At 46.0% G+C, this 20,701-nt stretch overlaps 1 protein-coding gene across 1 annotated transcript in view; it reads right to left on the bottom strand.

Moving 5' to 3' along the window:
* The window catches only part of UBE2O (ubiquitin conjugating enzyme E2 O), a 62,146-nt gene that overhangs the window by 11,572 nt on the left and 29,873 nt on the right, over positions 1-20,701 (bottom strand). Inside the window, exons 2-12 of the mRNA XM_027691474.1 lie at positions 17,818-17,877; positions 12,643-12,753; positions 11,863-11,960; positions 10,321-10,384; positions 8,457-8,600; positions 7,702-7,811; positions 6,791-6,941; positions 5,504-6,006; positions 2,646-2,800; positions 1,597-1,709; positions 388-513 (exon numbers count right to left, since the gene is read on the bottom strand). Of these exons, the coding sequence (XP_027547275.1) occupies positions 388-513; positions 1,597-1,709; positions 2,646-2,800; positions 5,504-6,006; positions 6,791-6,941; positions 7,702-7,811; positions 8,457-8,600; positions 10,321-10,384; positions 11,863-11,960; positions 12,643-12,753; positions 17,818-17,877 (1,635 nt within the window). The remainder of the gene's footprint in view (positions 1-387; positions 514-1,596; positions 1,710-2,645; positions 2,801-5,503; positions 6,007-6,790; positions 6,942-7,701; positions 7,812-8,456; positions 8,601-10,320; positions 10,385-11,862; positions 11,961-12,642; positions 12,754-17,817; positions 17,878-20,701) is intronic.

Below are 20,701 nucleotides of genomic sequence, written 5' to 3'. Positions count from 1 at the left end.
CTGTTGCCAAGTGAAACTGGTTCCATGACAAATCCACCTTCACTATTGCTCAGGAGCCCACAGAATATCCTTTTATTACAAGTTACTCTGAAATCCTAAGCAAGAGCTTGATTAAAAGCCCTCAGGCTTATGTTCAATTCTTGTCTCAACTTCACTCTTGCTCTGCTGTAGACTGTCATCAAGGTCAAAGGATTTCAAGGTTACATCTCCACCAGACAGAGATCTGATGTGTTACTCAGGACAGCAGGGGACACTGATACAAAATTAGCAAGCCAGGGAGTTTAGGATGCCCCTGTGGGGCCTAAAGCCCTCCTCCTATTGAATCTTTTAAGTGTCTCCACCAATACTTGGTGACAATGTGGTCAGCTAACTGTGCCCAGGACCCACCTCGTCTTCCTTAGCCGTGGCTCCATCCGAATTGCCGATCCGGATCACGATGTCGGTCGTGCGGAAGCGAAAGTCCGGATGATCAGCAATGTCATACACACTCACATCCTCCTCCTCCCCGATCAGCTGCACCGGAGACAGAATGATGTGTCAGCCCCAGGATGCTGCACTGACCCCCACAGCCCACCTTCAGCACTTCAAAGTACTTTGTGTTATATTTTGTCCATTTTCAGCTGCTCCAACAGCCTGCAAGGAGCTGCTCCTGTCCCTTCATCCTTGTAGCATGTCAATCACAGCACAACAATGAAAGGAAGCAGATATTCTGTCTCGTCTGCTCACCTCACCTTTACTTCAGGTTCCACATCACCATGAGGATGAGACATGCAAGCCTAGTCTTTTATTCCCTTCCAAACACCCAGATTTCTCAAAGCAGTTCGCTGGGGCCCAAAGGGTCAGAGTTTACTTTTGAAACAATCCAAGGCAACAGGAAGTATATGACAAGAAACTTGTCATTTAATGGGAAACATCTTTCCTTTAATTTCTCCTGGAGGAAGAGAGCTACGAGCTCACAAATAATGAGAAATGGGTAAAGAGGAGCACAACCCCAGGCCAGACTGATGTTCTGCTTCTGGATGTGAAGGGCCCTGCTCAGCTATGACAATGGGGTCCCAGCCTAAGGCAGAAAGCAGAACACCAGTTCTGTTCAAGTCCCCCTCTCATCTCCAGCTAGACTCTGGAAAAGTGTGTCAAGACTCTGGAAAACAGTGTTCCTACAAACCCCAAGAAAAAGGCATTAGTCTGACTATGGGCAATGGCACTTGGCAGAGGCAAGCATGACAACATGCAATAGATTAATCCTCTTTCTGTGAACCAGCAAGGACATGGGGAGGAAATTCTTAGAGTGAACTCAAGAAATCAACTGCCCGTGAAAGCTTCAGGAAAAAAAAAAAATCTTCATCCATACCAGAGCCTGATGGTTACCACTGGATGTAAACTCTCTGCTTGCTCTTCACTGCCTTGCAGGCACCTATGAATATGAAGTGACATCACCTCTAGCTAAGCCTCTCAGTCCCAAAAGCACATTGCTGTTCCCATCCTCAAGGACACACTCCAGTACAGAACTGATTCCCACGCTTATCTGTGTTTATCTGTGAAGCTTGTGCTTTTTTGTGGCTGCTTTTCTCTTAGTTGGTTCCAGCAGGCACTCACCTCCACATCATCTCCACTGGATTTCAGCTTGAACCACTTCACCACACAGGTACGGCCGATATGGTCCCCAGACTGCACCACTCCATATAACCCGGGGTCCTGGGAGCTCTGAGCTTTGGGTCACAAGGGTGGAGAAGAAAACGGACAAATCAGGCAAAGGAGCACAGGCTTTGCTCAGTGACTGAGGCTGTCAGCTCCCAGGCTCTCATGGCTGATGCCTTCCATTTGTGAATGGCATGAGGAAAAACAGTTCTTCCTACACAGTCAAAATTGTTGCCAAACTAGATCGGTAGAGCTGGAGCTGATGGGTAATTTCAGTTTCCTCAGACTATGTCCAACCCAGAAGACCAGTCAGAGTATTACTCATGGGAAATGGCCATGAAAAACAGCCTCTGTTTTTGCTAAGCCAGCTTTCCTGCTCCCCAACCTGACAGTATCTTCTGCTCCCCACTGTTGAGGGTCTGCCCCCACTAGAAAAGGAGTTGAGAGCCAGAATATGTGCCACCAGTATTTCATATTCAAAAGCTCTAAGTCTCCTTGAACTTGTGACCTTCACTAGCATCAACAATTTGTTTGGTGAAGAGAAAGGATTCAAGAAGATGCCTCCTTCTTGATGGATCCTAAAACTCCTCATGAAAAAAATGGGAGAGCCATGATAAACCAGCCACACAGAGAAAGCAGCCTGAGGTGAGCTGTTCATTTCTCCCCTCATTCTGTGAGAGAGCTCAGAGCTATTGGCACTTTCAAGGAGAAGGTGGGTCACCCCTGCTCTGCAGAAATACTGAAAATCCTAGCTTGGCTCCTTGGCATTTATTCTTTCCCCATCTTGCCTGCTGTCACAGTTCAACTTTGGTATGTAAATAAAGGCTCTCTGCTGCCATTCATGTTAAGTCAGCTGAATCACTGCCACCCCTGGTAGGTGCCCACCTCAAGTGAGCACTAACAGCTACTTAAAAAGAGTGACTGTACATGAGGGGATCCAGACTGAACAATACTTTGCAATTAAAAGCATGTTTGTTCCCCGGGAGCATTGTTTGGACACCCAATACCTCTTTTGTCCACCACGAAATCGCCGGGGCAGAACTCGTTGTTGTCCAGATGATGGACCGGGATGAGCTCGTTGGAGCGGATGTTTGTCTCCACGGTGCCATCCTGCCACATCACGTCAGCTGAAGTCATCGTGGTCACCACTTCCACAGCAACCCTGGGAACGTAGAAAGCCAACGAGTTACCAAAGGGAACATGATGCTGCCAACATCAGGAATCAAGAAGGATCTCAGCAACGCAAAGGTACACGGATCAGCAAGTCAGGAAAACTCATCTAGGCCTCATGGAAGCAGCTACACAGTAGGCTTTGTTTTGATGGGTTCTCAATCCCTGCAGATGTTACACTGCTGCAAGCCTATACTGAAGGAGGACTGACTTTCCAGGGAGCTGATGCCAAGATCTCTTTTGTTCCTTGTGGAGCTAATTAATATCTACCAGCACCCACTTTCTAGCCCTGGCAGAGGCACAACAGAACATTCAAATACTTTGAGAGTTAAGATCTTCTCCACTGGAGCACCTTCCAGCCTGGCAGCTCTAAGGAGTCTTTGAAGCTAGAAGAGCATGGGACTGAAAAGATAAAGCATCACAGCCCTTCCAGAGAGAACAAACAAAACAAAAAGAAAATAGGCAACACATTGAATACGGGTAGAGCAAAAGGATTTTGTTTAAAAGGAGAAAAGTGTCCTTCCCAGCTGTTCAAATACATACATATGTCTCTGCAGCTCAGAAATTAAACCCAAACATGCCACAATGGACCACATGCTGGTTTTCTGCTGTGGGGCTTCACAGGGATTCTTGAGGAGGCAAAGCGCTTGGGGCAGGAGGGACAGAGCTGCAGCTTAGCTGGACAGACTCTTCTCATGAGCCCTCTGCTATTTTCATCTCTCCTACAGCACAGAACAAACCAAATCCCATGCTGACTTTAAATCTCGCCTTTATTTTGTTGGCCAGGCCTTCCAGAATAACACAAGTGCTGGATTTATGTTGGTTTCAAGTCAAACCATAAAGATGACACAATAGGCACACAGCTGTTTGCTCCCAGCCCTGCTTTTATGAATGTCAGAGAAATATTTTTAAGTGGAAATATGAAGTTTCTAGTAGGGCCAGCACTCAATAGCAGAAATTATCAGAAAAGGGTCCGTAACAGGCCAAGTGTGGTGGGTGATATGCCAACAACATGGTTCCTTGGGGGACACAGCAGCTGAGGATGGGAGTGGAAAGGCAGGTTAAGCAAGGAAATGACACAGTCCTGTCTGCAGCACAAAAAAATCACGACTTGACATTAGTAAAAATCCCTGTATGTCCTCACTAAAAGATATCCAGCGGTCCGTGTGCTGCCTGGAGAGCTGCAGCAGGTCACTCAATGATAGCAAAGCCACATGCTGAGCTGGCCCCTGCAGTCAGAGCTCCAGGAGCTGACACATCAGATCTGGTGACTAACTGCAGGCAGCCCATCCACCCTGCATTTCTCAGCAGTGCCTGGCAGCACATCTCCGATGGCCTCACCAGCCTCATCAGAATATTCAAACAGCAACGACCCCTCACACTGAGCTGTGACCAGCTGCCACAAATGCCCTTGAAAGTGCCAGCTGGAGGTTCACTGTGTTGAAAAAGCCTCTATTTCTTTCTCTGTGACATGGTCATCTCTGCATTTCCTTGTAGGGAGCTGCCCAGATCCAGCACAGGAATCTCTTGGTGGTGCCACGGGGATTTCTCCCCACTGCCTGAATGGTGCAGAGCCACCAGGTTCTCTAGCTAAGCTCTCCTTAGCAAAACCTTCAGTAAAACAGAGACACTCTGTGGGGGAGTGAGATGTGAAAAGTGAACCAAGAATCCACTCCCACGAACTCTGTCACACACTCCAATTTTTTAAATTTCACTGGAATACTGCTCTGCTGAGCTTTGCGACCTTCACACCTAATTTCTCCAAAACCCACAAGGACTCAAGGAACAGCTCTCCTTACATATAGGCAAAGCTAAAATACCTGCATGAAATGCCAATGAAGTTCATGGCATTCTCAAACTATTGGATCCCTTCAATACTCAAAGTCACTTTCCTGGGAGAATTCTCACATGTTCTCTTGCACCAGCTCATTTCTGATGCAGGATTCATACACAGCTAAGTAGCCCTGGGAAGCAGCAGACAGGCAGGCCAGTTGTCAGATGTCTTTGCATCCCAAGAAAACACTTGAAACATTCTCAAGTTAGGTAAAAGGCAAAAGCTGCTGAGATCCAGCTTTATCTAGAAATGGGCATATATATGCAATGCTCCCTCCTGCAAGCTACTGAAATTCCTCCAAGGCTCTCGAGGAGTGAGTGCACTTATTTAAAAGTATATTAATATTTAATATGTAAAAGTATACTGCTGGCAAAAGCTGCAGATCTTGGTGCAGAGGAGGTAAGGACAACAGAGACCACCACAGCACATCCCTCGGCCAGCCCAGACCTCCGTGCTGCTCTGGAGACAGCTCTCTAGGATAAGCTGTCCATTCCTAGCACAGTCTATCCTCAGTCTCTCTGCAGAAGCTGCCAAAAAGGTAACCAATTAGTGTCATGTTTAAGCTGTATGATCTTTATTCACCTCTTGCCCAGCACAGATATGCTGTCGATGCCCTGAGGCACAGCTGAAGTAGAATAGCATCAGTGTCACGTCACGTGGCCCCCGTTTCATCAGGAGCTGGACTGAGACCAAGCTGATTCCACACAGGCCACTGCACAGTCATCACAAGATAACTGCTGGTGGTTACTACCAAGTGCTGTCCTAACTCATCCTCCACCTCCACGAGGTGGTGTTTTACATCTGAGAACTTTGATAAGGGACATTCTGGCAATTACATGTGCGTTTGGAAATCCAACTCACCTGTCTCCTGGCTTAAACTCTCGTGAAACCTTGGTCTTCTTCTTCTTGTGCTTCCTCTTCAAGTTTTTGATGGAAAGGGGGATGCTTTTCTTGCGGCAGGTGCCGCTGCCACTCTGGGACGAGGCAGTGGAACTCGCAGAGGAGGTGACAGAGCTCGTGTCGTCAGTGTCATCAGCTGCCTCATCGTCAGCATCCTGCTCCATGGACTGAAGCCGGTAGTCGGACAATCCTTCATCCTTCAGCAGAAAGGGAGGCTGCTGCTGTCGTGCTGCTGCTCCCCCTTTCTCCTTCCCTGTTTCTTCAGGCTGCTCCTCCTTTCCCTCCCCAGGACTCGGTGCATTGTTGGAAGAGTCATCCAGCTCACATTTTGATTCAGGCTTAAGCTCTTCTGATTTTTGGTCAGCAGCTGCAGCAGATTCTTTGTCAGGGGCTTCAGTGGTGCCCTGGGACTCCGGGGAGCAAGACATGATCTTCACTATCTGCTTCTTCAGCAGCCGCCTGACCTGGAGAAAGCAGATGTGGGTCAGAGCTGTGCTTGGACACTCAGCAAACTGCCAGCCAGCCTGGGGAATGCTCAGCTTTGTGCAAAGCAGCACCCATGGGCCTCTGCACATTTCACCTGCACCACAGTACTCTGCAAACCAGCATCTCACCACTGCTCTGCTCTGCAGCAGCACTCACTAGTCCAAGGAAAGTGAGCTTTGCTCCTTAAGGTTATTTTAAGCATGTTTTGAACTTTTTTGTTATGGAAGGTCACAAGAGGATGCATAAGTTAATCTGTGTAACAGACACAGCTATGCAGGGAGGTCACCATCCACACTGGTGATATCCTGTTATTCTAGAACACCGTGGCTCTGCAGCCAGCACGTACAAACCATAGCATGACTCACTTGGCCTAGCAAGCAAAGACAACTTTCTTGTCTCACTGTAGCAAGGATTTAACTGAACAGTTCAGCTCCATGAGAAACCTGAGGTCATGCTAAATGAAAAGAATATGTTTTTAAGTCCAGGCTGTCAGAGCACACCTTGACCCCTTCAAGGTGACACCTCTGTGCACAAGGTCCTGTTCCTGTTCCCTCACTGTGTTAGCTGCACACTTCACCCAGTGCAGTCAGACTGCTCTACAAGGTGACTTCCCTGCTGGCAACAACAGGCCATTACTCTTTACAACCATTTCAGGAGTCACATTTCAGACCACATGACTACCAGGAAGATCTCTGCTTTAAAAGCCACAGTGACCAGAAATGCTCAGAGAAGTCAACCCCTCCCCTCCACCCCTCAACTCACCTTTTTGGCAACTGATCCTTCACCCAGCACACAGTTCCTCTCAGGGCATTCACAGGTGATTTTTGCAGGTTCCACTTTGTCCGGGAACACGTAGAGGCACCTTTCCCCAAGCTGCCTTTGGGCATGGTCAAAGCACCCCAGACGCTTTACCCTGTCAAAACAGAAGGACAGCCATGAACACAGAGCAAAACAGAACAGAAGCCAGCAGTGATCAGGGCCTTCACAAGGCTGGTGTGACTTCAGGCTGACAGCACTTCTTCTGGGGTGGCAGAACACCACACCAAATCATTTCCAGACACACAATTCTAAAGGAGGAGTGGGAATCTCACCAGGGACTGGGTAGGACACTAGTCACTCCCCTCCCTCCAGCTCAACATCCCAGAGAGAGCTGCCAAGAGACATTTGGGTTTTTTTTGCTGTCATTCAAGAGCTGCTCTCCTCCACCACATGAGCTCCAGGCAGGACCCACTGCACTGTGTTACTGCTCATCTGACCTTTCTTTTGAGCTAGTGCAGCTTATTTTGGCACATGCAGCCTGCAGAGGGCACCAGTTGCTGCCTCAGCACCAGCGTGGCCAGAGTTCCACACCTGAAACCCGGGGTTAGGAGATGCAGTCTGCTCCAGGCAGGAGGGAAAGGACAGACACCACTTTCCTCTATGCACTTCTCAGCTGGAGAGTACTTGGAGGGGATTGGTAGGACACCAAACCTCGTGCTAGTAACTCAAAGTGTCTGCTAAACTAATTTGGAAGTTATTGTCTCAGTTTTGAAGCTCTGGAATATGCAGGCATACAACAAGGTTAACCCACTGGAAACAGCAGCATTGTGTCTAATCAGTTGGTAGGCATATCACCCTTAGTCTGTGCAGGTCCTGGGTGCTGGAGTGGAAAGGGGTTTTCAAGGGAATCTCACCTGGACAGCTTATCCTGGCTGATTATGGAAGGAGGAGGGCTCACACTGTCAGTACCTCCAGGACAGAAGCTTTTAGTGATCCAAGTGACCTTTAGCTCCACCACCTGTACCTACAGTGCAAAGACAGAAATGGCATTTTCATATTTCAGAGGCCTTCCCAGACCGGTGTTTCAGATCTGAATGCTTACACACAGGAAAGCTGCAAACCTGCTTTTATCATTTAAGATGGCCAAGTGCAGTTTCACCACACCCAGGACCACTACAGTGCTCCCATAGTATGACTGTTGGCCACACGAGAGCTTCTACAGCTTTTAGCTCCAAGAAAAGGCTTGGGAAAGAAGCTATAGTACATATAAATCAGCAGTCCAATGTCACAAAGAGACATGGTAATGGACTTGGAGCTGCTCCCTCTTTCAGCAGAGAGTCAGCAATATTTCTCCCTTTTTGGACAGCATGCAACACTAAGTTTCAATAGAAGATGTGCCTCTACTACCCTGATGATCAGCAGTACTGGTCTCCAAGTGCACTGGCACACTGTCACCTTACAGCGAGCCAGCAGGGACCCTCGGTAGGAAAAGCCAAACCACACTCAAAAGTCTTGTCAGTCCACAATGAGAAATTTGTCACCTCAGGACACCACAGCCACAGTGCACTTGTTCTTGGGAGGTTACCATGGCAAGCTGACTCTGCTCCAAACAGCCAGCCAGGACCATGCTGTGCAGAAGGTGGACATGTGTCAGGCTGTCAGTCCTTACCTCTTCCACCACCACTCTGAACTTGCTCTTTGTGCTCAGAACAGGCTTCACACCCGAGAGCCACTGCACGCTGGAGAAGACTTTGGAAGGCCCGATGAGGACTTGCCCAGGATAAAAGCCATATGAATCATCAAAGAAGAGACCCTGTGGGGGAAAGGGAGGAGGAAAAAACAGCATAAAGGACTCAAGATTCCAGCATTTCTCTCCCTTGTGATCAGCAAGATTAATCATAAAGGTAAAGTCTGCAAGATGCCCATCTCCTAAAGCTCGTTCTCTCCTGAAGTCAGCCCAGCAGTTCCTATAGCAACTCACTCTGTCACACATCCAAATGGGACTAAGACTTGCTGGGGGAGAAGCAAAGGTACTTGCAAGAAACAAAAGACGCATATTTCCACACAAAGGTTCTCAGTAATAACGCAGCCAAGGTAGGTTGAGTCCTGAGCAAGGACATCCATCTCTTTTCCATGCTCTAATTCAAGCACCTACAGCTTTCAGAGCCAGAGGATGTTTGCCTTCACTCCTCTGCTTGTCAAATTAAGTGTGTAAGTATTATTCCTGTCTTAGGTGGATTAGTTAATATGACAAGTTCTTTGAAAACAAAACAGGACAGTAAACACAACAATTGCTTTTCTAGAGCTCCTTCCCACCACTATTTAGATTCAGAGTGTGGGGGCGGACAGAGCAGTTTATGGTAGATAAAATACTGAGCACAAAACTGTATCAAGTCTTGTAATTTGTCAGAAAGGATAAGAGCAGTGTGACAAGATCTAAGTCAGGGAAGTATCTAACACAAAGCAATTCTGAGGACAGGATCAAGAGTAACACTGGAGACAACCCATGTTTCAGACCAAACCACAAGTCCCCAGAGGACTATGTACATTTTAAAGGCAGCCTGATTCAAAACAAGCCATCTCAAAATTGGGTAACCAGAAGCTGAATGTTGCCACAACATCTATTTAGCAAGCAGAAAATGTACTGCACAACTCAAAGTAGCAGAGATGAAGGTACCGGAGAATATCGAGCGACAGACCACTCCTTTTCTGTACAGAACAAGAAAACCACAACAGCACATCCTATTGAACTGATATTCCATTTACTGTTCAAGAAACAGGCATCAAATTTTAGCAGAAGTGCAGTTTTAGATCAAAGGGATCTTTGCTTTGAAGGCTGGGAAGGATAAGAGCTGACTGCATTGTTAGTTTCTCAGAATTATACACCATCCTCTGTCAACTCCCACCGCTGCTCCCACCACAGCCAGGCCCTACTGATGTCCTTCGGAAGAACAAGTTAGCTGTCATCAGCCTTAGAAGGTGAGAGAGGTTAGATCCCATCACACAGCAAAGTGTGTTTTACCCAAAAGCCAGCAAAACCTTCCCTGCCATGTGATTTGGAAAATGCCAGCATGGTGGCAGGTCTCCATTCAGAGAATGCCATGAACTACAACAGACAGTATTTTATGTGACCTGGGAACACACCTGTTAAACAAAATGCCTTTTTCCAGAAGAACAGTTTTGAAAGCAGTAAATGGAGTCAGAGCCTTTTGAAGCATGTGCAGATAGAACAAGCAGTGAGTGAACTGCCTTGACACCAACAATCTGACAGCATGTTATACAAGTTGTTTACTAAGAAAGCAGTTGGATATATTAATTGTAATACCCCTTCAAAACCTGCTCATTAGCAACATTACCTTTAAACTACATCCTGTTACTCTTACTTCAAGTGAAGATCGAGTGAAGCTTTTTTCAGCTGTTTAATTCTTAGGATTAATAAATGCCTATGAATTTTGCCTCCTCCCTCCCTCCTGCACAAAAAGTTTAGAAGACAAAGTTGATCAAGAAGACTCTCAGGAGAGCCAGGAGCTCACCGAGTCACTGACGTGGGGACAGACGTCATACAGCTTGGCTCCATCTTCTGTGCTCATGGAACACCTGGAAAGCAGACGAGACACACAGTCACATTTCCAGAGCCATCCTCCTCAAAAGCAAAAAGCACCCAAGGATCTGCCACTGCCTGAGCAAGTCTGCCCATACACCCAGTGGTGTATCACTAAGCTTTTATGGTCCAGAGCAAAAACTGGTTATAGACAAACTATAAAAGCACTAAAGGTACCTAAAGGTCCCATTTGGCACATAAAAAACCCCAAACTAATGACAGGCAGGGTGCTGGCAAGATCTGTCTGCTGCAAATTTGTTAGTCACACCACGCTAGAACCTAAAGGCAATTTGGGTATACTTGTTTCAGTAATAGCTTCATTTCCAGAGTGAGTTCTGGTGGGATTTCAAAGGATGCATTAGGAAGTGATTTTGCAAACAGTTACCTCATTTTACACAGCTATGCAGGAGCTGGTAACAGATTCCAAGCAAGGTTTTAAACTGCACCAATAACTGCAGGCATTACAGAGAGAGAAATGTGGCTATTTTTCACTCCCAGTTTAACACACACGTAAGAGCTTTCCAGCCTGTGTTAACTGAACACTAAAACAATCAAACTCACAGATGCATCCACCAATCATCTGCTACAGCTCTTGCATTACTCACTTCTCTTAGAGCTGGCTGCAGGACTGTGGATTTGATTGCTGTTTTTTAAACATCAATGTCAACACTCAATTTACAAGACAGATGGGATATTCCCCAGCTGCCAGGCCCATATGCCTCTTGGCCCTCCAATGGGTCCTTCCTTCCCTTGCATCAATAAAAAAGTTTGTTGGACAAAACAGGCCTCACTAACAGAGTGAATGCAGTGAATTCCTAAGGGTTAGCACACAAGGAACTGTCCAACATGCACAAGGAAGAGAATTTGGATCCTTCTGCTGGCTATGCAGAAATAAGTTCACCAGATATTTCTTTCAACATCTCTGGTTAAATCTCTCTCTGGAGATATGAATTTGGATTATGTCTTCATTGGAAAAAAATCCTAATACAGTTGCAAATAACAGAGAAAAAGCAAAGCTGTTCAAGCTTGGGCTGGTTTTTCATCTTTGATTAAAAACCACCAGCCTGTAAGTTTCCACACTTTCATAGACCCTTTTTTAAGGTAAGAATTCTCTCTGCATCTCAGTGAAATTATGCTCTCCCACTGAGAGAAGGTCTGGAATAACCACTCATCTTAAATGGTTACTTCTGCAGAGGAGAAGCACAGTTTAAAGACCAATGTGCTTTAGTTCTGAAGCAGTGATCTGCTGGAATTGAACAAAACTGTCACCTCTCAGAGAACACGGTTTATAGAGGGTGAGCAAAGAATCTCAATGTTTTCAGAGAAAGATGTATTGTTACTCTATATCCAATGATTATGCAAACAGATAAGTTATCAGCATGTGAATAAAGCCCAAGTTGCTTCTAGATCTCATAAAACAGATCAGGATTGTGAAAGCCAGGGGGACAGTCTTCCACAGAAATGAGAGAAGTACCTGGCTCCATTGGACAGCTTGAGGATGACCTGGTTCTTCAAATCATAGACCTTGCCCAGCCAGCAGTCATAGGCTATGTAGTCACCATACATGAAAGGCTGGGATGAAAACAGGAAACAAAACCCTATAAATATCAACCCTTGTACTTGGAGCTAATTTTTATCACTGAGACTAATTTTCCATCCCAGAGGAGCTCATATCCCACTGTCTTCCCATAGGCTGTGAATTGAGAAGGGTTGTGACACTCCTGCTCTTCACTCCCAAATTACCTTTATCTCAGAGGAAAAAGAATGATAAAATCCTATTCCACCTGGTCTCTGGAAATCACCTACCCACTCAAGAGAGAACCAGATATGTTTGAGACTGTTCCAGCTTAACAGAAAGACGCTGGACTCATCTCAGCATTTTTATAGCCTGTTTAAGCAGTAATGATACTGCAGCTCAGCAGCTCTGGGCCACTGCCACGGGGTGCCCCAGTCAGGCAGCCACAGCAGCCCATCTCAGCACAGGAGTTCTCACACAATTTAATGCCAGTCTAGCCCTTCAACACAATTTGGTCTCAGCAATGTGATCAGAAACACAGAACAGATGGGGAGATGAGGAGATGCTGCACCATCTTCTTCCAGGGAGGATGCTTGCAGCAAATTTAAAATAAAACCAAACTGCAGATGCATCTTGCACAATATGGATGCTTTGCCTTCAAGAGTGACTTCAAGCACAGCAGCGTCCCTCCAAATCACCCAGACCTGGCTCCCACATGTACTTTGGCTGTGTTCTCACCCAGATATGTTGCAGGTCTTTGCTGTTGACAGGGTAAAGGATGCAGTTGGTTCCTACCAGCTTCACAGCACACTCTATGTTGACATCAATTACAGTTCCACATTGACTGTCCTAAAAACACAAAAGAGAAAAAGGGTTTATCACCAAGGGGAGGTGCTACATACACAGGTACATGTACAAGTCATAAATGCAGAGACAAGTAAATATTAAAGCTAAATCCCCTCTTTACCCTTCAGGCCTTGTTCTGCAGAGGCATTTCACATGACACTGAGACAGCTCTGAAGATGAGTTCACTATTACAGACCTGTACTGTTTTATTCCCAGTTAGAACCTGCAATGGCTGCCAAAGCAGGAGCACAGACACTCCTGTATCTGGTCAAATAAGACCACGCTATGTCAGGTGATGAATATTTACCGCCTTTAAAATCTGCCTGGCTCCTTGGTCTGTTCAACTGAGTGGATCTCTGCACCTCCACAGGACCATCCTTGAGTCAGCAAAGGCAGTGGTAGATCAGGAACAAAAAAAATTCTTGAAAGCTACTGTGACTTTACCTCACAATTTTGCAGGAGGTTATAAACGGTCTTCATTTTCTGCCCTACTGAAAAAACATAAATCTGGCACCTTTAGTGAGATTTCAAGGTTTTCAGACAGATCATTTACAGTTGGCCCAATTAAGAGATGGTCTGTCATTATCTCCCTCACTTTTTAGAAAAGTTTTAATCTTTTTTGTCCCCAGGAAAATAATGCATGCTGTCAGGAGCCTTCTGGGGATAGCTTGGCAGGGAGCACACGATGTGAACATTGCCCACATATGGTGGGGGCCTGCAAGGAAGGGCTGTTAACCCAAACACTCACACACAGCAGCTGCCCCAGCCTCCTGACAGCTGGGACAATCGATATTCTTATTTATTAAAGACCACAAGTCCATTATAAAAGCTGACTGAGGGCCAGCATGACAAATGCCCTGGGATCAGCAACTTCTGAAGCTGTTCTTATCCCCAACATCAAGGTCTCTGCTCCAGCAGGACTTGAGCACGACACCCAAAGGGCTTATGCCCTGTGAGAAGAGGATTTGTTTGCTCAGCCCACTTATAAACATGCTGCTCTTTGTACCACATGAAATGTTTACTCAAGGCTTTCACTCAGAGCCCTGGGCAGCCCCTGTGGGACTTCAGGAGTTTGCTGGTGCTCAACTCATTCAGTCTCATCTTGAGGACTGGCAGAGCAAAGATACCCCACGGTCCAGGATAATTCCTGGACAGATTGCTCAGCCCTTTTGGCTGCCTTGCTTTCCACCTGCCTGCTGCGAGTCCTCTCCTCACACCACACCAGCCCTGTGCTCCACAGCCCCTGCTCCCGAGGCAGCAGTGATGAGGAGAGTGGGAAGTGCCCCACACAGAGCCCATCCAAAGCTGTGCCAGCACAGCCAGGAGGGCTGGGAGAGCCAGGCTGGCAGACCCCAAAGCAGTAGGGGCTCATTCCCTCCAGCTGCTCCACATTTCTTTCCAGAAAGGTTGGGAAGTAAAGGGAGCCTTTCTCAACTACAGCTCCACAATGACAGGCCATAGCTGTGCCTAAGGCAGCTCCTGCCACCACAGGCTGCCAGGGAAGGGCCCTGCAGAGCTGCACCATAACTTTCACCTGAAAAGGGTTGGCCACAACTACCTCAGATTCACAACAACTGCTGCCAGCACGATTTGAGCTATAGGATGAGTGAGGCCTGCTCAGAAGTGGCACGTGCTCAACAAACCCACAGCTTCTGCAGGCTACAGCACAGCCACCTGCCCTGCCTTTCCTCCAGATTAAGTTAAATTAAGTATGCCCAGTCCACCCTCCGCTGGTGCTTTCACAGTTCAGGACATGTGTTTTAGATTGCTTAGTAATCAGAACTAAAAAACCCCCAAGAAACCAATTTTTTGCCCTAACACTGCACATTTCAGAATTATTTTTTCCTTTATCAGCAGCCAACATGACAGCAGCTCTGAGACATGGTACAATCCAACACCTGTGCTGCTTGTGGATCATCTTCTCTCTCAGCCTAAACTCCCTCTTTTATGGATGGTGAAAGAATAACAAGCAATAAAACCAGGACTGATGTACACCAACACCCCCTGCCCATTCTCTGAGTGAGTTTCCCCATGGAGAAGGCACCTGTACAACCCTAAAGCTGGCCTCCCACCTAACACACTTGGGTGCTATTAATCATGGGCAACAGCACCAGGTTTAGCTCAGCTTGCTTCTCCTTCCAGTTGTAAAATGCTTGAGCAAGGGTAGAGCCCTTCAGTGGTTAAGAAAGCAGAGATCAATGCATGAACAGACCCTGGAGCTACAGCTCTCCTCCCTCACCTACCACTGAATCTGCCTTTATTATGAGTTTATTTATTTCACTGTCACATGAAACCTTAGCCTGTGACAGAAGAGGCAGATTTGCAGGCTGAGGGGTTCTGCTGAATCACTCTGGGATTATAGCAGTGCTCAGCAATGCAGTCCCAGAGAGACACCGCCAACTCATCTCATCTTCTGGTCTACAGCCGGGGCACAGCTCTGCACCAGCCTGCTCAAATACACCCACCCTTTCACCAGATGATCCCACTAAAGGAGGGGCCAAATGAAATGAGCTGACATTTCACAGTTACAAAAATCCATTTCTATCAACCCCAAGAGCAGAACTGGAAAAGGGAGGTGACTGAACTGCATTAGGAGAGCTGATGGGTTCAAGCCCCACTCACTCCAGAATTAAATGCATTCCCTAGACCTTCCTCCTGCTTCTCCTGGTACCCCAACAGTATGTACCACACTGGAGATACTGAGTATTTAAGCAGTGAATGGATTCCTTTCCCATCAGAGACAAGGCCTTAAGGCAGACTAGAAAAATCCCATCTAAGAGCAGCACCTCTGCAAGCACAGGCTTCAGTCTCACATCTTCTATCTCCCATCCTTCTACTCTTTCCCTCACTACTCTCTTTTCTAATAAGAGGATCTTCACTCCACCCTTATTGCTTCATTTAAAAGGGACAGCATAGCCCAGCACCCTTTGAGGCAACAAAATCCAGGTATCTGACAGATTACAGACCTACTTCTAATCGTTCCCCCAAATCAGCTATCACCTGGAAAAATGAACACCACCACTTTTACTGCTTCTCATTCAGCTGGATTAGACTTAGAGGCCCAAGTGCATTCAGTGAAAATGATCTCATTTTATGCATTTCCCCCTGAAGCAGTCTTTCCCCACACTCAGTGCTCGACGAGAAGCACATGAATTTGAGTCAGCTCTCCTCTCTTGAGGAACAGAGGATTTCGAGTCCTTCCCGCTCAAGGTTAAAAACGAGCCCTAAGAGAGTGTGGTGAATACAGAATAAGTTCCACATTGTGCATTTGCCAGGCCAACTGGTGCAGGGCAACCATCCCACATCCTGAATTTGGCACGCTGACACTTGCAGGTTTTCTATTTTAAACGCTGCTGTAATTTTTGGAATATATCTGGTTAGCAAGTGAAGGTTTTCTTTGGGATAAAAGGGGTTTACTGTTTAATTTACCACTGTAATTTAAAACATTGGAGAAGATGAAGTATAAGGTGTCTTCAGACTTGTTATGCTTTTTCATAGAGGGAAGAAGTTGAGCTATAATCTCACCATTCCATCAATTAAAAAAAAAAAGAAGTTATGGGCCACTGGTACAAATTGTCAAGCAAATGCCATTATTTAAACATGCAAACAGACAATAAATGAGTGTGCAAGACAACTGCTGGGTATGTATCTACCAAAACACATGCAGCAAGCCTGGGGAGCCAATTTCTGCTCAAATGAGTATGGAAATTGCAAACAAAAGCAGCACATCCATGTTTGCCAAGAGGAGAAAAACCTGCTGTCCTGAAAGCTTAAAATGACTTTAAGAAGCACTGGAGAACAAACAGTTGAGAGATAGGACTAAAACTATCCCTCTGAGCAAGAAGAATATACTGCAGACTCCAGCTGTGCCAGGTACAACAGTGTGAACAGCTGATATTTCCATTTTCTACCTGTTCATTGTTTTGGATTGAAAAACTGCAGTTTTAGTAAGGTACGTAGACTCCAAATTTCCATGTCAAACAACCATTAAGTTTCCCAAGGAAATATTTTGTTTCAGAAAGTTTCAAATTACCCTTCAAATTCTTCCTTCCCTTTTTTCACTCTCTGAAATATTCTGCGAAAAAGGGGTGGGTTTATTTTTATTAATTGAGGGAAAAAAAGACTTTAATGAAGAAAAAAACCAAGCCACCCAAGTTCAGAGAATGGCCTTCCCCACCCCTGCACCAGGCTGCACACCATGTGGTGCCACTGCAGCAGTTAGTGGCCAGCTGCCTCCTTCATCACAGCTTTGGTAGCCACATTGCTGGAAGCAAGTCAAGAGAAGAGAGGCAAGCACATGGCAGCCCATATGGCCCGGGGTTAGAGGTTAGCTGGGAGCCACAGCAAGAAACTGCCAACCCAGCTCAGCCCCTAAAGAGAGCACATCCCATCTGATAATCGATACTCAACAATCTCCCCAGCATTTCCTACTCAAAACCCAAATCCACACATCTCTGATAAGCACAACTGCTGTACAGCTAGAACAGAGTGACTGGGACATAGAATAATATCCATAAAGAGGAAAAGGAACGATTATCAGCTGCTGATTAAGAACCAGTTTGCTTTCTGTCAACCTAGCTGTGTTGGATGCTCCAGCAGTGTTGGGATTTGCTGTATTTCTGGGAGAAATTGGACAAGATGCTGCTCACTGTAAACTGAGAGGCTTCTCTGAAAATATTCCCTCCAAATTCTCTACCAGAGCACACCAAAAGGCAAAGGCAAGCAGTGGTACTGGGATTTGCCTCCACTCCAGCCTGTTAGTTGGGGAGAGCGAGTCCACAGATCCCACATCTCAAAATGGACTAATTTAAAACTTTAAGGATGGCAGGATAATCAGGCTTCTTGTCTCATTCCCTGACCATTACTGGGTTTGCTTGCCCAGGAGACCTCTGCAGCAGCCTTAGCAGCACTTCATTTTCAGTGGATGCAGCTAGGTCTATCCAACACTCTAAAAATAGAACATGCTCAAAGCATTACTGTTCAGCTCCATTCAGGCCATTTGGCAAGTCCTAGAAATCCATGCAACAGTATCACAATCAAAAAGGGGCAAAGGAAAAAAGCACTTACGCTGGAGCTCATGTGTCTGACCACATCTCGAGGGACCACAGAGCGATCTTCAAGCTTCAGCTAAGAGGAGAGAGAAAGAGACACTGACTTTAGTGACCCCAGATGATTCTTAGTCAGAAATAACATGACAATATACAAATAACATGACAAATATAAATGCACAGTGTCCCAACCCTCCGGACCGAGGAGGTTTTCAGCAGAGGATGCCAAGGCATTCCCATACACAGAGTAAACTCCCTTGGCACATTCACCAAATCCAGTTGACAGATCTGAAATACAGCAACCAGGTGATCCATCCACGACTGTGCTCTAAATCAGCAGATACCTAAAAAGGGTGCAGACATTGACTCATTCTTCACCTCAAGTCTCCCTCTCCCCCCTTCCTCCATCTGCACCACGTATTATTTCCTACCCACATCCAGTCTATGCACTAGAGAAGACAGAAGACACACAAAGGAACACATCACACCCCAGTTCTGTCTCACCCCACACACTTTTCACCCAAGATACCCCCAAATATCTGTGGAAATCCTGTCTGGCCTGGAACATTTTAAGCAAGGTAAGTTACTGTACAGTGAGAAGTCTTAGCTGGCAGGGGAATAGGTGACATATTCACTGCAGCAAGCACTTGCCTTGAAAAAAATAAGGAAAAGAAATGGCTGCTGTTGCACTTAAAAGCTCTCGGGTCCATGCAGGTAACACAAAACATCAATAAGAGCATGGATAAAGCCAAAGCACTGCTCATTCCAGCTCCTGCTAAAGCACTTGTTGGCAAAGAGCTCATGCTGGCAATAAAAGATGTGGCTGGACCATCCTTATATACTCTGCATTAGCTCACGCAGAGCTGTGGGCACCAGGAGTCATTACTGGAAAGGGAAGTATCACTTGATGAATCTCCAGTGATTAACCAAGTGATGTCCTTCCAAAAGTGGCCCTTCATCCAGCTATTTCAGCTATCTCAATGACTACTTGAAAGCTATTTCATTACTGCTTTCAACAAGCTCAAACCTACAAACTGCAGTTGCAATCCAATACACTAAAACACTACAAGAGGTATAACTTCCTCAGGGTACTAACAGGGAGGCCACAAGATTGAACACAGATTTCAGGCTTGCTCAGCCTCCCAGTAACTCAGCTAAAATTTCCTTCTGTTGAACAGGGAGAAATCTCATCTGCATTTCAGTGGTCAGGATGATATTTGCATTGGTACCTCACTCTGAGTGAGCCCTGCAAACACACTGATTACACACCATGTGCTTTGGGAAGCGCCACGTGAACTCAGCATCAGGGACAGAGGCTCTTCCATATCTCACTTTCAGAGCCCACCTCATCACTACTGCTGCATTTGTGGCTTTGCCTTGTTCATCCCCAGCCCTAAATCCACTGTGCTTTGTCAGCATTTCATCCTACCCCATTCTCTGGCTTACAGCCTGCTTTATTAAATTAGGCATAAATCTGCAATCCAAGGACAGGATCCGGAATCAAACCAAAGTACCTGAATATTTATCATCTTCTTGATTGTGTGTTTCAGTAAGAGGGGAAGAAAGCCAGCCAGGCTCTTAGACCCAACTTCTGGAGTCAGAACCACACTGGAGTGGGAAACCTGAAGCCCACAGCCCATTTCCAGACTGCTGAAGTGATTTCATTGCCTCCCACATCCCATGGGGTATATAGACAGACATCAATTTTTATACAGCTTGCTAAAATTATTTGTTAAAGTAAATACTCCACAGGCAGCCTCTTAAACATCCAGAGTTAGGCTGCAGCATTCACATTCCAGTAAGTATTCAAGCATAAGCAGCAGTTTGGGTATTGTAACTGAAGTTCTCTCACTGCAGAGCTCCAAGTGTAGGATGATACTTTCATTTCAACACACATTAGGGCTTAAATTGATGAACTATGTTTCAACATATCACTGAGCCACAGTGCTCCATTCCCTATCATACAGCATCTGAAGAACCCAGACTATCAAGATGATCTGATGCTACCCAGCAGCAGCAGCAATATCTGTGTTTTAGTCAACACTGGTAAATCAGAAGTTATAAGTGAGTAGCATTGCTATCTTGTGATCCTTCCTCAAGAATATAATCACACAAATACTTCCCAAGGCAAGACATAAAACCTTCTCAGTACAGACTATATTTAAACTATTTTCAGGTCTCTCTAAAGGCAGCACAACTATTTTCAGCTTCATGTGCCAGACCCACCTGCCTCAGTTACTAAGATAAGCAAGCCAAGGAGTAGGCAGAATGCCAGCATAAACAATAAACACTTCACAGGTCTGTCACTGAAAAGACTGTGAAAACCCCCAAGAAACCCAACTAGAGGAAGCTGGAATGAACAACAGTTCAGTCATTACTCCTCTCCTCTGTTATACCCAGAGCAATTCAATCACTGATGGACAGACAACCCCCTCCCTCAGCAGTGAGGGAACTCTGTTGGAAAAGCACTTTTAAAACAGGTCCTCACAGCTCAGTTGTTGTATTTACCTCTGTGGAAGTCAGGACTAACACAACTGGTTTTATGCTCCACACGCACCGCAGGAACAGCCCGAAACCTGAGAAATACAAGTTTCCCAGAGATGCCCTCAGGAGTCCTACACTCCTGTATGCCAAGCTGGGCTCAGTACCCTCCTCAAATGCAGGATGTGTTTTGTGTTGCCTTTTTTAAAAATAAGTTCACTATTATCTATGTTAAATCAGATAAACCAAACACATTCATTCCTGCACACACATTTCACGCAGGTGAAAAGGGATGACACCCACCCACCCGAGCTGGGGTCAGTTCTGTTCCTCAGGGCCTCAACTGCAGAAAGAAGTGGCAGAATAGCTCTGGCCCCTGATTATTTCCTTCCTAATTCAGATGTTCTCTTGGTGCTCAGCAC

Source organism: Neopelma chrysocephalum, unplaced genomic scaffold (genome assembly GCF_003984885.1).
Source record: "Neopelma chrysocephalum unplaced genomic scaffold, ASM398488v2 Primary Assembly neopelma1_84, whole genome shotgun sequence".
NCBI lineage: Eukaryota > Metazoa > Chordata > Aves > Passeriformes > Pipridae > Neopelma > Neopelma chrysocephalum.
This window is presented reverse-complemented; position numbering and strand designations above follow the sequence as displayed.